Source organism: Elephas maximus, chromosome 2 (assembly GCF_024166365.1).
Source record: "Elephas maximus indicus isolate mEleMax1 chromosome 2, mEleMax1 primary haplotype, whole genome shotgun sequence".
In the NCBI taxonomy this organism is placed as follows: Eukaryota; Metazoa; Chordata; class Mammalia; order Proboscidea; family Elephantidae; genus Elephas; species Elephas maximus.
This window is the reverse complement of record NC_064820.1, coordinates 70,826,914-70,840,883: the sequence shown is the minus strand read 5'-3', so window position 1 is coordinate 70,840,883 and position 13,970 is coordinate 70,826,914. Positions and strand designations below refer to the sequence as shown.

Here is a 13,970-nt window from a genome sequence, read left to right as displayed (position 1 = left end):
GAATATCATTTTGAATTAGCTCAATGTAAATACAAATTAAATTATAATTTTTAATTTAAAATGCAAATTTTCCATATGTAATGAAGTTTTTAACTCTAAATTAAATGACTCAATAACAAAAGGTAAAAATACTTGTAGAAAATTTCCTGTCTACTGAGAATTACTTAAGCCTGCACCAAACGCCAGTAGGACACTACCAAAAAAAAACAACCAAACCCGCTGCCATCTAGTCAATTCCGACTCATAGTGACCCTACGGGACAGAGTAGAAATACCCTACAGAGTTTCCAAGGAGTGCCTGGTGGATTTGAACTGCTGACCTTTTGGTTAGCAGCCATAGCACTTAACCACTACGCCACCAGGATTTCCAATAGGGCACTAACAACTACTAAATTTCATCTTAAACTAGAATGAATACAGGTAAACTATAAATCCTTAAAGAAATGTTAATTTGATCATTTTCCTATAAAATATACTATTTTATTGTTTGATATTTGGATTTCCCACTAGCGAAATAACTAGGGTTTAGTGTAAGTGACCCATTCATTACCCATTGTCATCAAGTCAATTCTGACTCATAGTGACCCTATAGGACAGAGCAGAACTGCCCCACAGAGTTTCCAAGGAGCAGCTGGTGGATTCATACTGCTGACCTTTTGGTTAGCAGCTGAGCTCTTCACCACTGCTGTTTGATATATGAACTGTCCGCTACTAAAATAACCAGGGTTTAGTAAGTAAACGAATGCAGTATTTTGTTTTGGGGAGGTACAGAAAGATTGGAAGCTGCTGTTGTTAGGTGCTGTGGTCGCAATTCATGGCGACCCTATATACAACAGAACAAAACACTGTCTGGTCCTGCACCATCCTCACATTGTTGCTATGTTTGGGCCCACTGTTGCAGCCACTCTGTCAATCCATCTTGTTGAGGGTCTTCCTCTTTTTGGCTGACCTTCTAGTTTACCAAGCATGATGTCCTTCTCCAGGGACTGGTCCCTGTGATAACATTTCTAAAGTAAGCGAGACGAAATCTCACCATCCTTGCTTCTAAGGATACCTGCTTGTCTTAGTCATCTAGTGCTGCTATAACAGAAATACCACAAATATATGGCTTTAACAAAGAGAAATTTATTTCTTCACTGTAAAGTAGGCTAAAAGTCCAAACTCAGGGCGTCAGCTCCAGGGGAAGGCATTTTCTCTCTGTTGGCCTTCTCGTCAATCTTCCCCCAGACTGGAAGCTTCTCTGCATAGAGACCCCGAGTCCAAAGAACATGCTCTGCTCCTGGTACTGCTTTCTTGGTAGTATGAGGTCCCCAACTCTCTGCTTGCTTCCCTTTGTTTTTTATCTCTTGAGAGATAAAAGGTAGTGCAGACCACACCCCAGGGAAACTCCCTTTACATTGGATAAGGAATGTGACCTGGGTAAGGGTATTACAATCCCACCCTAATCCTGTTTTAACATAAAATTACAATCACAAGATGGAGGACAACCATACAATACTGGAAATCATGGCCCAGCCAAATTGATACATACATTTTTGTGGGGACATAATTCATTCCATGACACTGGTAAATTCACCTGCCAAAGCAAGCTGTTAATTGTGAGAACAGGATGACTATTTTATCAGTCCTAAAATCATACCAAATCCATGAATTTACCAGAAGTGATATGACAGAACAATTACGGCTGGAAGCTCATGTCACTGGGGCAAAGAAAGACCGACTTTAGAACCAAGAGCTACAGAAAATAATTACTAAGTATATGTTGGTACCACTGCACGAACCCGTTCAGACTTGTTTATAAAGGTTTTCTCCAAATGTTATAAAGAATTACTTGAATGTTGTTGTTGTTAGACGCCATCGAGTCAGTTCCGACTCATACCTACCCTATGCAGAACAGAACAAAACACTACCTGGTCCTATGCCCTCCTTAAAATCGTTGTTGTTTTAGACCATTGTTGCAGCCACTGTGTCAATTCATCTCATTGAGGGTCTTTCTCTTTTCTGCTGACCCTGTACTTTGCCAAGCATGATGTCCTTCTCCAGAGACTGATCCCTCCTGACAACATGTCCAAAGTATGCAAGACGCAGTCTCGCCATCCTTGTTTCTAAGGAGCATTCTGGTTGTACTTCTTCCAAGACAGATTTGTTCGTTCTTCTGGCAGTCCACGGTATATTCAATATTCAGTATTCTTCACCAACACCACAATTCAAAGGCATCAACTCTTCTTTGGTCTTCCTTATTCACTGTCCAGCTTTCACATGCATATGATGTGCTTGAAAATACCATGGCTTGGGTCAGGTGCACCTTAGTCTTCAAGGTGACATCTTTGCTCTTCAGCACTTTGAAGAGGTCCTTTGCAGCAGATTTACCCAATGCAATGTGTCTTTTGATTTCTTGACTGCCGCTTCCATGGCTGTTCATCATGGATCCAAGTAAAATGAAATCCTTGACAACTTCCTCCTTTTCTCTGTTTATCACGATATTGCTCATTGGTCCAATTGTGAGGATTTTTGTTTTCTTTATGTTGAAGTCCAACCCATACTGAAGGCTGTGGTCTTTGATCTTCATGAGGACCAAAGACCACTTGAATATGACTTAATATTTACTGTTTGTTGAAAGCAGATCTTTGGGCAAAGCATTTAAAAATTATTCTCATGATATTTTCTTTCTTTTTTTTGTAATTAAAAACACATGCTCACTCCAAAAATTTCAAATGCCTAGTTCCATCTGCTACCAAGGCAGGTGCTTAACATTCTGGAATGTATCTTATATACTTTTTTTCTATGCCTATCAAACTAAAATACCACAAAGACAAGACTAAACACTCCACGTGGGCAGTGGTTATGTTCTTTTATACCTGACTATTACTTGTAACCCAGGCTCCTAATAGACTACTTAGTACAGACTGGACTCTCAATAAGTAATAGGCAGTCCCTGGGTTACAAACGTCTGACTTAGAGACAACTCGTACTTAAGAACGGACTGCCATAAAATGTATTATATTAAAAATTTGAGTTAAATACAATGGTTCATAATAATGAACTCATATTCTACTTTGTGGCACTCATGAAAATATCATGCAATTTAGAAGTGTTTATTAAGTATTTCATACGCATAGAAAGGTACAACATACACTATGTGTTAAGACCAACATTTGGCTGACGCTAAATAAGAAGAGTATGTACCCATTCCAAATTGCCTACAAAGTCAACTTAAAGACAGACTTAGGAACAGATCTCATTCGTAACCCAAGGACTACCTATATTTGTTAAATGATCTTATCATTTCTAATGTTCCACAATTTTTTTTTTTTTTTTTACCTTTAACACTACATTTCATGTCAGTATTGATGGAGATACATGAATTCTTCTTACTAATCACATTAGAACATCAACAATGGAAAATGCAGTTGTTACTAATTTTTCATCATTACAAACAACAGGTCAGTAAACATGTATAAATATGTAACTTTATTTTGTACTTATTTATAACGTGTATGCACAGCATTTTACTACTATCCATTGCCATGGAGTCCATTCCAACTCATAATGACCTTATGGGACAGAGTAGAACTCCCCCACAGTGTTTCCAAGACGACCGCCTCATCCTTCTCCTGTGAAATGGCTGGTGGATTTGAACTGCCAACCCTCTGGTTAGCAGCCAAGCACTTAACCACCACACTACCGGTTCCTTTTTACTTTTTCTTAGATGAAGCTAATTTCATAATACATTTCAATCTGACATTTAATTTTATACTTTTATTTGTTAAAATAGGGTATAAACTTAATAATGTAACATGACCCGAAGTACAAAAAGTTAGAAAAAAACTTACCATTCTTGCTGACATCCAGTTCCCTGAGATTAATGAGATTTGCAATGGATGCTGGTAGCGTTGTTAAATCATTGTCTGGCAAACTCAGTTTGTGTAGAGACTGGCAGTTAAAAAGTTGCTATTGAAAAAAGAGACAAACGGATTTTGATTATCTGTTTAAGCTTCCTTGAAATCATTTCATTTCCTGACTCTTACAGAAACAAACAGTCTTATTAAAACTAAATGACTCATATACACACAAGTACCAGGGAAGTTCTCTTATTGCTCTGGTTATGCTAATAGAAACCTGAATACAACTGAAACACTAAGAATGGTCTACATCCTCAGAATTCTGTCCTGAGCAAAATACACTTAGAATAAATACATGGCTGTATTCTCTGTTGAGCAGTCAAAAAAATAAGTGGCTCTTAAATATGATAAACTTTGGAGCTTCTATTTCCTAAATATTGTACGGAACACATTCACACTAAAAAAAATTATTCCTTACTTTTCTGAAATTCTAATTTAACTAAGTATCCTATATTTTTATTTGCTAAATCTGATGATCCAAATTACTTTTATTATTTTTTTAATGCTGGCCACACACACCGAATTGATTTTTGTGAGCTATCAATGGGTCTCCACATACAGTTTGAAAGACACTGCTCTTTCAGTGGTCAAAGGTTCTAATAATTAGAATTAAAGTTACACTACATTTTCCATAAAACACAGAAAATTGGGAAGAGGGATAAACAGAGTGAGATTTAAGAAGGTAAGTACCACAAGAAAAATACTAGGGTTAATAAATACATTCAGTGAGGTAGGAGGATATAAGGTCAATACACAAAGATGTCCAGTTTCTATACATTAGCATTGAGCAATTTGAAGAAGAAGTTAAGGAAACAATTCCATTTACAATAGTACCTAGAAGAATAATATATCGAAGAATAAATTTAATGAAGGAAGTGAAAGACTTGTATACTGAAACCTATAACACTTCTGAAACAAATTAAAGACCTAAATATATAGAAAGATATACCATATTCATGGATCAGAAGACTTGATATTAAGATGTTAATTCTATCTAAAGCATCTGTAGATTCAATGCAGGAACCATCAAAACTCCAACAGCCTTCTTTGCAGAAATTCAAAAGCCTATCTTCAAATTTATAAGGAACAGCAAATACCAAACCAAACATGTTGCCTTCGAGTCAATTCCAGCTCATAGAGACCCTACAGGATAGAGTAGAACTGCCCCATAGAGTTTCCAAGGAGTGCCTGGTGGATTTGAACTGCTGACCTTTTGGCTAGCAGCTGTAGCTCTTAACCATTATGCCACCAGGGTTTTCACGGTACAGCAAGGGGCCCTGAATAGCCAAAGCAATCTTAAAAAAGAAAAACAAAATAGGACGACTGACATTTCCTTATCTCAAAACATATTACATATTACAAAGCTATTAAAACAGTCTGATACTCATCTAACAACAGACATACAGACCAATGGAATAGAATTTAGAGTCCAGAGATAAACCTACACATCTATGGTCAACTGATTTTTGACAAGGATGCTAAGCCAATCCAATGGGGAGAAAGAATAATCTCAATAATAAATGGTATGGGACACCTGGATTTCCACAAACAGAAGAATGAACTTAAACTCATACCTCATACCATATATGAAAACTAACTCAAAATGAATCAAAGACCTAAATATAAGAGCTAAAGCCATAGTTTTCAAAAACAGAAGCACAGACAAAAGAAAAAAAAAACAAATGGGACCTCACCAAAACTCAAAACTCTTCTTCATCAAAGGACTTAATCAACAAAGTGAAGAGAAAACCTACAGAATGGGAGACAATTTTTGGAAACCATATATCAGATAAGGATTTAATATCAAGAATACATAAAAAAACTCTTACAACTTACAAAGAGACAACCCAATTTAAAAAAATGGGCAAAGGACTTAAACAGACATTTCACAATGGAAAACACGTGGCCTATAACCACATGAAAAGATGTTCAAAGTCATTAACAATTAGGAAAATGCAAATCAAAACTACACTAGATATCACACTTTACGCACTAAGATGGCTTTGATTAAAAACTGAAAATAACAGGTGTTGGCAAAGATGTGGAGAAATTGGAACTCTCATCCATTGCTGGTGGGATTGTAAAATGGTGAAGCTGCTGTGGAGAACATTTTGGCAGTTCCTCAAAAAGTGACAGAATTATCCCTTAATTCAGCAATTTCACTCCTAAGTATATACCCAAAAGAACTGAAAGCAGGAATGGAAACATACTTCTATACCAATGTTCGTTACAGCACAATTTACAATAGCTGAAAGGTGGAAACAGCCTAAAGTGTCCATCAACAGATGGAGAAATAAGACGTGGTGGTTCAGTGGTAGAATTCTCACCTTCCATGCAGGAGGATCCAGATTGGATTCCTGGTCAATACACCTCAAGCACAGCCACCACTCATGCATCTGCGGAGTCTTGTCTGTTGCTATGAGGCTAAACAGGTTTCAGCAGAGCTTTCAGACTAGAAAGAAAGGCCTAGCAATCTACTTCCATAAAGATTATAACCAAGAAAACCCTATGAAGCAGTTCTATTCTATAACACATGAGGTTACCATGAGTCAAGTCAACTCCATGGCAATGGATTTTTTTGCTTTATAAAGACCAAAGTTTATTAGTGATTACTAGGGACAAGCAGAACGGAGGAAAAAAAGAAGTCCCATTGCTTAGGAGACACTGAGCTTCTGTTACGAGTGATGGAAAATTTTGAAAATAGATAATGATAATGGTTGAACATCATGATAAACGTTAATTAACGTCACCAATTCGTACATGTGAAGAAGGTTGAAATGGCAAGTGTTTTGTTGCACACAGACTTACCAGAATAAAAGAAAACAGTGCATATATATATATAGAGAGAGGCAAAACAGCCACTGAAAAATCCTAGCAAAGAAATCAAGTGACTATAATAAAGAATATTTCCTGGCAATAAACCTTGTCCACCAACTTTATTTCTCTAGTTGTTGTTACTAGATTTCAGAAATGTATGACCTACTTATGCATGGGAGGACATAGACAGGAACTCAAGAACAAAGGGCCACAGAGGTGATTATTATAGCAGAGACAATCCCGCAACAATTGTACTAACAAACACTAATTTATGAATGGATACATAGGTAGACAGGTATGCCAAAAAGTGTGGGAGGGTGTAAGTGAACACACCCACCTGCAGATACAGGCTTGGTTGTGGATATTTCCACATACATAACCGTAGGGGTTGCTTATATATTAATATAGACAATAGAGCACACAACAGCCACAATCAAGGCAACTAATTAGATACGACCAAACATCTCGTGGGATGAAGTTCCTAGGCTAGAAGGTGAAAGAATATAGACTTAGAGGACAGCTATGTCAATTTGCACAAGATAGTTCATAAACACAAAGTTCAGTATCCTACTTTGGTGAGTAGTGCCTGGGGTCTTTAGAGCTTCCAGTGAGCATCTCAAGATACAACTATTGGTCTCTTCCCATTCAGAGCAAATGATAATGAAGAAAACCAAAGATTCAAGGGAGCAATTAGTCCAAAGGACTAATGGACCACATGAACCATAGCCTACATGACCCCAGACCAGAAAAACTAGATGGTGCCTGGCAACCACTACAGATCACTCTAAGTAGGATCACAACAGAGGGTCCTGGTCAGAGAAGAAGAAAAATTGTAGAGCAAAAAATATAATTCACAAAAAAGGCCAGACTTGATGGGCTGACACAGACTGGAGGAACCCCCGAGATTATGGCCCTAAGACACCTTTCTGAAGTGGAACTGAAGCCATTCCCGGAAGCTCCTTTCAGCCAGACCATAAACAGGTCCATAAAAAGCAATAACACCCGAAAGTAATGTGTTCCTTAGAACAATCAATTACGTGAGATCAAAATGGAAATACCTACCCAAAAGCAAAGATGAGAAAGCAGGAAGGGGCAGAAAATCAGGATGAAAGGAAATAGGTAACCTAGGACAGAAATGGAGAGGATGCTGACACATTGTGGGAAATGAAACCAATGTCATGGAACAGTTTTTGTACAAAACGATTAAATGGGAAAAGTAATCTGTTCTGTAAACTTTCACCTAATAAAAAATTAAAATTAAAAAAAAGTATGTCCTCCAAAAACTTTTCTACAAAAGCTGGCTGGGAGGTGGGGGCGGGGGTGGGGGGAATGAAGAATGAGCAAATAGAATCCTACCTCAAAAAACCCACATGTTTAACAACAAAATTACAATGTGAGGACTAAATAGACACTTTACCATCAATTACATAATTGTACATCAATAGAAAAGGGTATACGGTATATTATGGAACGTAGCAACTTTTCAGAACCATGTCTATTTCATATATAGATGGCTACTTTTTATCATTAATGTACATACTGAAAAGAGGAAATCGAACTGGTATTACACGATGGAGGTAAAGAAGGCTGTGTCCAGAATGCAGGAGATCCCTTAGAGCATCTCTTAACACTACAATGCTCTGTGATTAAAGTCAATGGAAAACTACAGCAACCCAATTCCAACATGACTACCTTCAGGAATGAAGGTTTGGGTCACACTACCAGGTAAAGAACCACGGCCAGCTGAGGTGCTTGCTGAGGGCAAAGCGAATACAGAATGAGTGGTGGAAGAAGGTAGTTCTAAATACCAGTTACACTTACGTGACCGGTTGCAGAAACAAGGACTGTAATTGTATTTCTGCTTTGCATGTGTGCACCAAGTACTTTCATTTTTTTACTTATAAAAGATAAGATATAAATGGGGTTAGTGTGTTTTTGGTTGTACGCATGTAAGTTATATTATGTTAGGCACAAGTATGACTTCATAATTGCCTTTATTCAGAGATTATGTATGGTTTAAGGAGATGTGTACATATGCCAAGTTGACAAGGGGTGGACTGTGATGGTTAAGATTGTGTCAACTTGGCTGGGCCGTGATTCTCAGTGTCCATACGTGATCAACCCCATGCTGGGATCTGCTGTTAAGTAGCAAACCAGCTGAAAGGGAGTTTCTTTGGGGGTGTGGCCCGTATCTGAATATGAGCAGACATTCTGGCTTTTTGCTCGCTTTGGAGCGTTCAACTGCCTGTTCATCTGACCTCCGGTTCTCGGGACTTCAGCTATCAGCTTATCAGCTGATCTTGGGATCCATGGATCTTCACAGCCTGTGAGCAAAGCCCTGCTCTCCGACCTACCGATCTTGGGTTCACTAGCCCCTGCAGCTACGAGAATCAAGAGAAAGCCTTGCGGTCCTGCTTGCCAATCTTGGCATTCATCGCTATTCACAGCCTGTGAGCAAGGGCCCTGCTTTCCTGCCTGCCAATCTTGAGTTCACCAGCCCCTGCAGCTACATAAATTGGGAGAAGCCTCTATCCTAATCCAAGGACTTGGGATTTTTCAGCCTTTACAATCATGTGAGCCGTTTCTATGATATAAATCTCTCTCTATATATATTTATATGCTTTACCGGTTTTGCTTCTCTAGAGAACCAAGCCTAAGATAATGCGCCTGACCCAAGCTGTGGTATTTTCAATTGCCTCATATGTGTGTGAAAGTGGACAATGAATATGGAAGACCAAAGAAGAATTGATGGTTTGAATGATGGTGTTGGCAAAGAATACTGACTACCTCAGAGATTGCCAGAAGAACAAACAAATCTGTCTTCAAAGAAGTACCAGAATGTTTCTTAGAAGCAAAGATGGCAAGATGCTGTCTCATATACTTTGGACATGTTATCAGGAATGACCAGTCCCTCGAGGACATCATGCTTGGTAAAGTAGATGGTAAGCGAAAGAGAGGAAGACCCTTAACAAGATGGACTGACACAGTGGCTGCAACAATGGGCGCAAGCATAACATATGATTGTGAGGATAGCACAGGACAGGGCAGTGTTTCATTCTGTTCTGCATACGGTCACTGTGAGTCAGAGCCAACTCAATGGTACCTAACAACAACAAGAACTAAGGGGGGAAAATAACTGTTAAATAAAAACAAGTAACACAAGGTTTTACTTAGTTTTTCATTCAAGATAATTCCTATCTTTTTTTAAAAAAAGCTCTAAATGGTGGCGTCTGGGGTCTTAAATGCTAACAAGCGGCCATCTAAGATGCATCAATTGGTCTCAACCCACCTGGATCAAAGGAGAATGAAGAACACCAAGGTCACAAGATAATTATGAGCTCAAGAGACAGAAATGGCCACATGAACTAGAGACTTACATCATCCTGAGACCAGAAGAACTAGACGGCGCCCAGCCACAGCCGATGACTGCCCTGACAGGGAGCACAACAGAGAACCCCTGAGGGAGCAGAAGAACAGTGGGATACAGACCCCAAATTCTCATAAAAAGACCATACTTAATGGTTTGACTAAGACTAGAAGAATCCCAGTAGTCATGGTCCCCAGAACTTCTGTTGGCCCAGGACAGGAACCATTCCTGAAAACAAGTCATCAGACATGGATTGGACTGGACAATGGGTTGGAGAGAGATGCTGATGAGAAGTGAGCTACTTGTATCAGGTGGACACTTGAGACTGTGTTGGCATTTCCTGTCTAGAGGGGAGATGGGAGGGTAGAGAGGGTTAGAAACTGGCAAAATGGTCACGAAAGGCGAGACTGGAAGGAGGGAGTGGGCTGACTCATTAGGGGGAGAGTAAATGGGAGTATGTAGTAAGTTGTATGTAAGTTTATATGTGAGGAACTGACTTGATTTGTAAACATTCACTTAAAGCACAATAAAAATTATTTTTAAAAAAAGCTCTACATGGTATACAGTACTACATAAAGATTAAAGGCAAAAATACAGTGATGAGGCAGTGTACTGCACCATTAAGACTGCCTAGGTTTGAATGCCAGTTCTGCCACTTAACAGCTGTGTGATCTTGGGCAAATTATTTAACCTCTGTGTCCCACTCTTCTCATCTGAAAATGGAAATATATTAGCATGTACCTCATAGGGTTGTTTTGAGCAATAAGTGACATAATATAACTAAGATATTTAGAAAAGTGTTAGCTGTTATTATGGGGCATTCAGTGGTGAAGAAGTAGAATTCTCGCCTTCCATAAGGAAGACCTGGGTTTGATTATAAGCCAATGCACCTCATGTGCAGCCACCACCTATCTGTAACTGGAGACTTTCATGTTGCTATGATGTAACAAATGAACAAGTATGTCTTGGAAGAAGTACAGCCAGAATGCTCCTTAGAAGCAAGGATGGTGGGACTTCATCTCACATATTTTGGACCTGTTATCAAGAGGGACTAGGCCCTGGAGAACATCATGCTTGGTAGAGGGTCAGCAAAAAAAGAGGAAGACCCTCGATGAGATGAACTGCCAACATGGCTGCAACAATAGGCTCAAGCCCATTGTGAGGGTGGTGCTGGACCAGGCAGCATTTCATTCTGTTGTATATTGAGTCTCTGTGAGTTGGAACCAACCTGACAGCACCTAATGACGACAACAAATGTTACAACAGTGGAGCTTCTAGACTAAGACTAGAAAGAAAAGTTTACCTATCTACATCTAAAAATAAGTCAACGAAAGCCTTATGGATCACAACAGACCAATCTGCAACCAGTCCTGGGGACAGTGAAGAACGTGGCAGCGCTTCATTCTGTTCTGCATGGGGTAACCATGAGTTGATGGCAACTAAAAACAACTAGCTATTATTATAACTTACGAAAACTAGGGAAAAATAATTTCATTTTTTTGACTAGTTAAGTCTAGTAGCTGCAGATAATGTAGTTTTCTTAATTTACCCAAGTTGCAATAACCCCCACGTGTCTGTCAGTTTGTTGTACTCTGGGGGCTTGTGTGTTGCTGTCATGCTGGAAGCTAAGCCACCGGTATTCACATACCAGCAGGGTCACCCATGGAGGGCAGGTTTCAGCTGAGCTTCCAGACTAAGACAGACTAGGAAGAAGGACCCAGCAGTCTACGTCTGAAAATCATTAGCCAGTGAAAACCTTATGAATAGCAGCAGAACATCGTCTGATATAGTGCTGGAAGAAGAGCCCCCCAGGTTGGAAGACACTTAAAAGATGACTGAGGAAAAGCTGCCTCCTCAAAATAGAGTCGACCTTAATGACATGGATGGACTAAAGCTTTCGGGACCTTCATTTGCTAATGTGGCACGACTCAAAATGAGAAGAAACAGCTGCAAACATCCATTAATAATGAGAACCCGGAATGTACGAACTATGAATCTAGGAAAATTGGAAATCGTCAAAAATGAAATGGAACGCATAAACATTGATATTCTAGGCATTAGTGAGCTGAAATGGACTGGCATTGGCCGTTCTGAATCAGACAATCATACAGTCTACTATGCTGGGAACGACAACTCGAAGAGGAATGCTGTTGCATTCATAGTAAAAAAGAACATTTCAAGATCTATCCTGAAGTACAACGCTGTCAGTGATAGGATAATATCCATACACCTACAAGGAAGACCAGTTAATACAACTATTATTCAAATTTACACACCAACCACTAGGGCCACTAGAAGATTTTTATCAGCTGCTGCAGTCTGAAATTGATCGAACATGCCATCAAGATGCATTGATAATTACTGGTGATTGGAATGCACAAGTTGCAAACAAAGAAGGATCAGTAGTTGGAAAATACGGCCTTGGTGACAGAAATAATGCAGGAGATCAAATGATAGAATTTTGCCAAGACCAACAACTTCTTCATTGCAAATACCTTCTTTCACCAACATAAACAGCGACTATACACATGGACCTCGCCAGATGGAACACACAGAAATCAAATTCACTACATCTGTGGAAAGAGACGATGGAAAACCTCAATATCATCAGTCAGAACAAGGCCAGAGGCCGACTGTAGAAGAGACCATCAACTGCTCATATGCAAGTTCAAGTTGATACTGAAGAAAATCAGAGCAAGTCCACAAGAGCCAAAATATGACTTTGAGTATATCCCATCTGAATTTATAGAGCATATCAAGAACAGATTTGACGCATTGAACACTAGTGACCGAAGACCAGACGAGTTGTGGAATGACATCAAGGACATCATCCATGAAGAAAGCAAGAGGTCACTGAAAAGACAGGAAAGAAAGAAAAGACCAAGATGGATGTCAGAGGAGACTCTGAAACTTGCTCTTGAGCGTCGAGCAGCTAAAGCAAAAGGAAGAATTCATGAAGTAAAAGAACTGAACAGAAGATTTCAAAAGGCGTCTTGAGAAGACAAAGTAAAGTATTATAATGACACGTGCAAAGAGCTGGAGATGGAAAACCAAAAGGGAAGAACACACTTGGCGTTTCTCAAGCTGAAAGAACTGAAGAAAAACTTCAAGCCTTGAGTCGCAATAGTGAAGGTTTCCATGGGGAAAATACTAAACAACGCAGGAAGCATCAAAAGAAGGTGGAAGGAATACACAGAGTCATTATACCAAAAAGAATTAGGCGATATTCAACCATTTCAAGAGGTGGTATATGATCAGGAACTGATGGTACTGAAGGAAGAAGTCCAAGCTGCTCTGAAGGCACTGGCAAAAAACAAGGCTCCAGGAATTGATGGGATATCAGTTGAGATGTTTCAACAAACAGATGCAGTGCTGGAGATGCTCACTAGTCTATGCCAAGAAATACGGAAGACAGCTTCCTGGCCAACTGCCTGGAAGAGATCCGTATTTATGCCTATTTCCAAGAAAGGTGATCCAACCGAATGAGGAAATTATAGAACAGTATCATTAATATCACACGCAAGCAAAACTTTGCTGATGATCATTCAAAAACAGCTGCAGCAGTATATTGACAGGGAACTGTGAGAAATTCAGGCCAGTTTCAGATGAGGACGTGGAACCAGGGATATCACTGCTGATGTCAGATGGATCCTGGCTAAAAGCAGAGAATACCAGAAGGATGTTTACCTGTGTTTTATTGACTATGCAAAAGCATTCGACTGTGTGGATGATAACAAAGTATGGATAACACTGCGAAGAATGGGAATTCCAGAACACTTAAATGTGCTCATGAGGAACCTTTACATAGATCAAGAGGCAGTTGTTCAGACAGAACAAGGGGATACTGATTGGTTTAAAGTCAAGAAAGGTGTGCGTCAGCGTTGT

General features: G+C 39.3%; 1 protein-coding gene across 5 annotated transcripts in view; it reads right to left on the bottom strand.

Annotated features, from left to right (window-relative positions):
- ERBIN (erbb2 interacting protein) overlaps positions 1 to 13,970 on the bottom strand; it is a 169,693-nt gene that overhangs the window by 93,530 nt on the left and 62,193 nt on the right. For all 5 annotated transcript variants that reach the window (XM_049864706.1, XM_049864695.1, XM_049864714.1 and 2 more), the window contains one exon: positions 3,833 to 3,950. In XM_049864706.1, the coding sequence (XP_049720663.1) occupies positions 3,833 to 3,950 (118 nt within the window). The remainder of the gene's footprint in view (positions 1 to 3,832; positions 3,951 to 13,970) is intronic.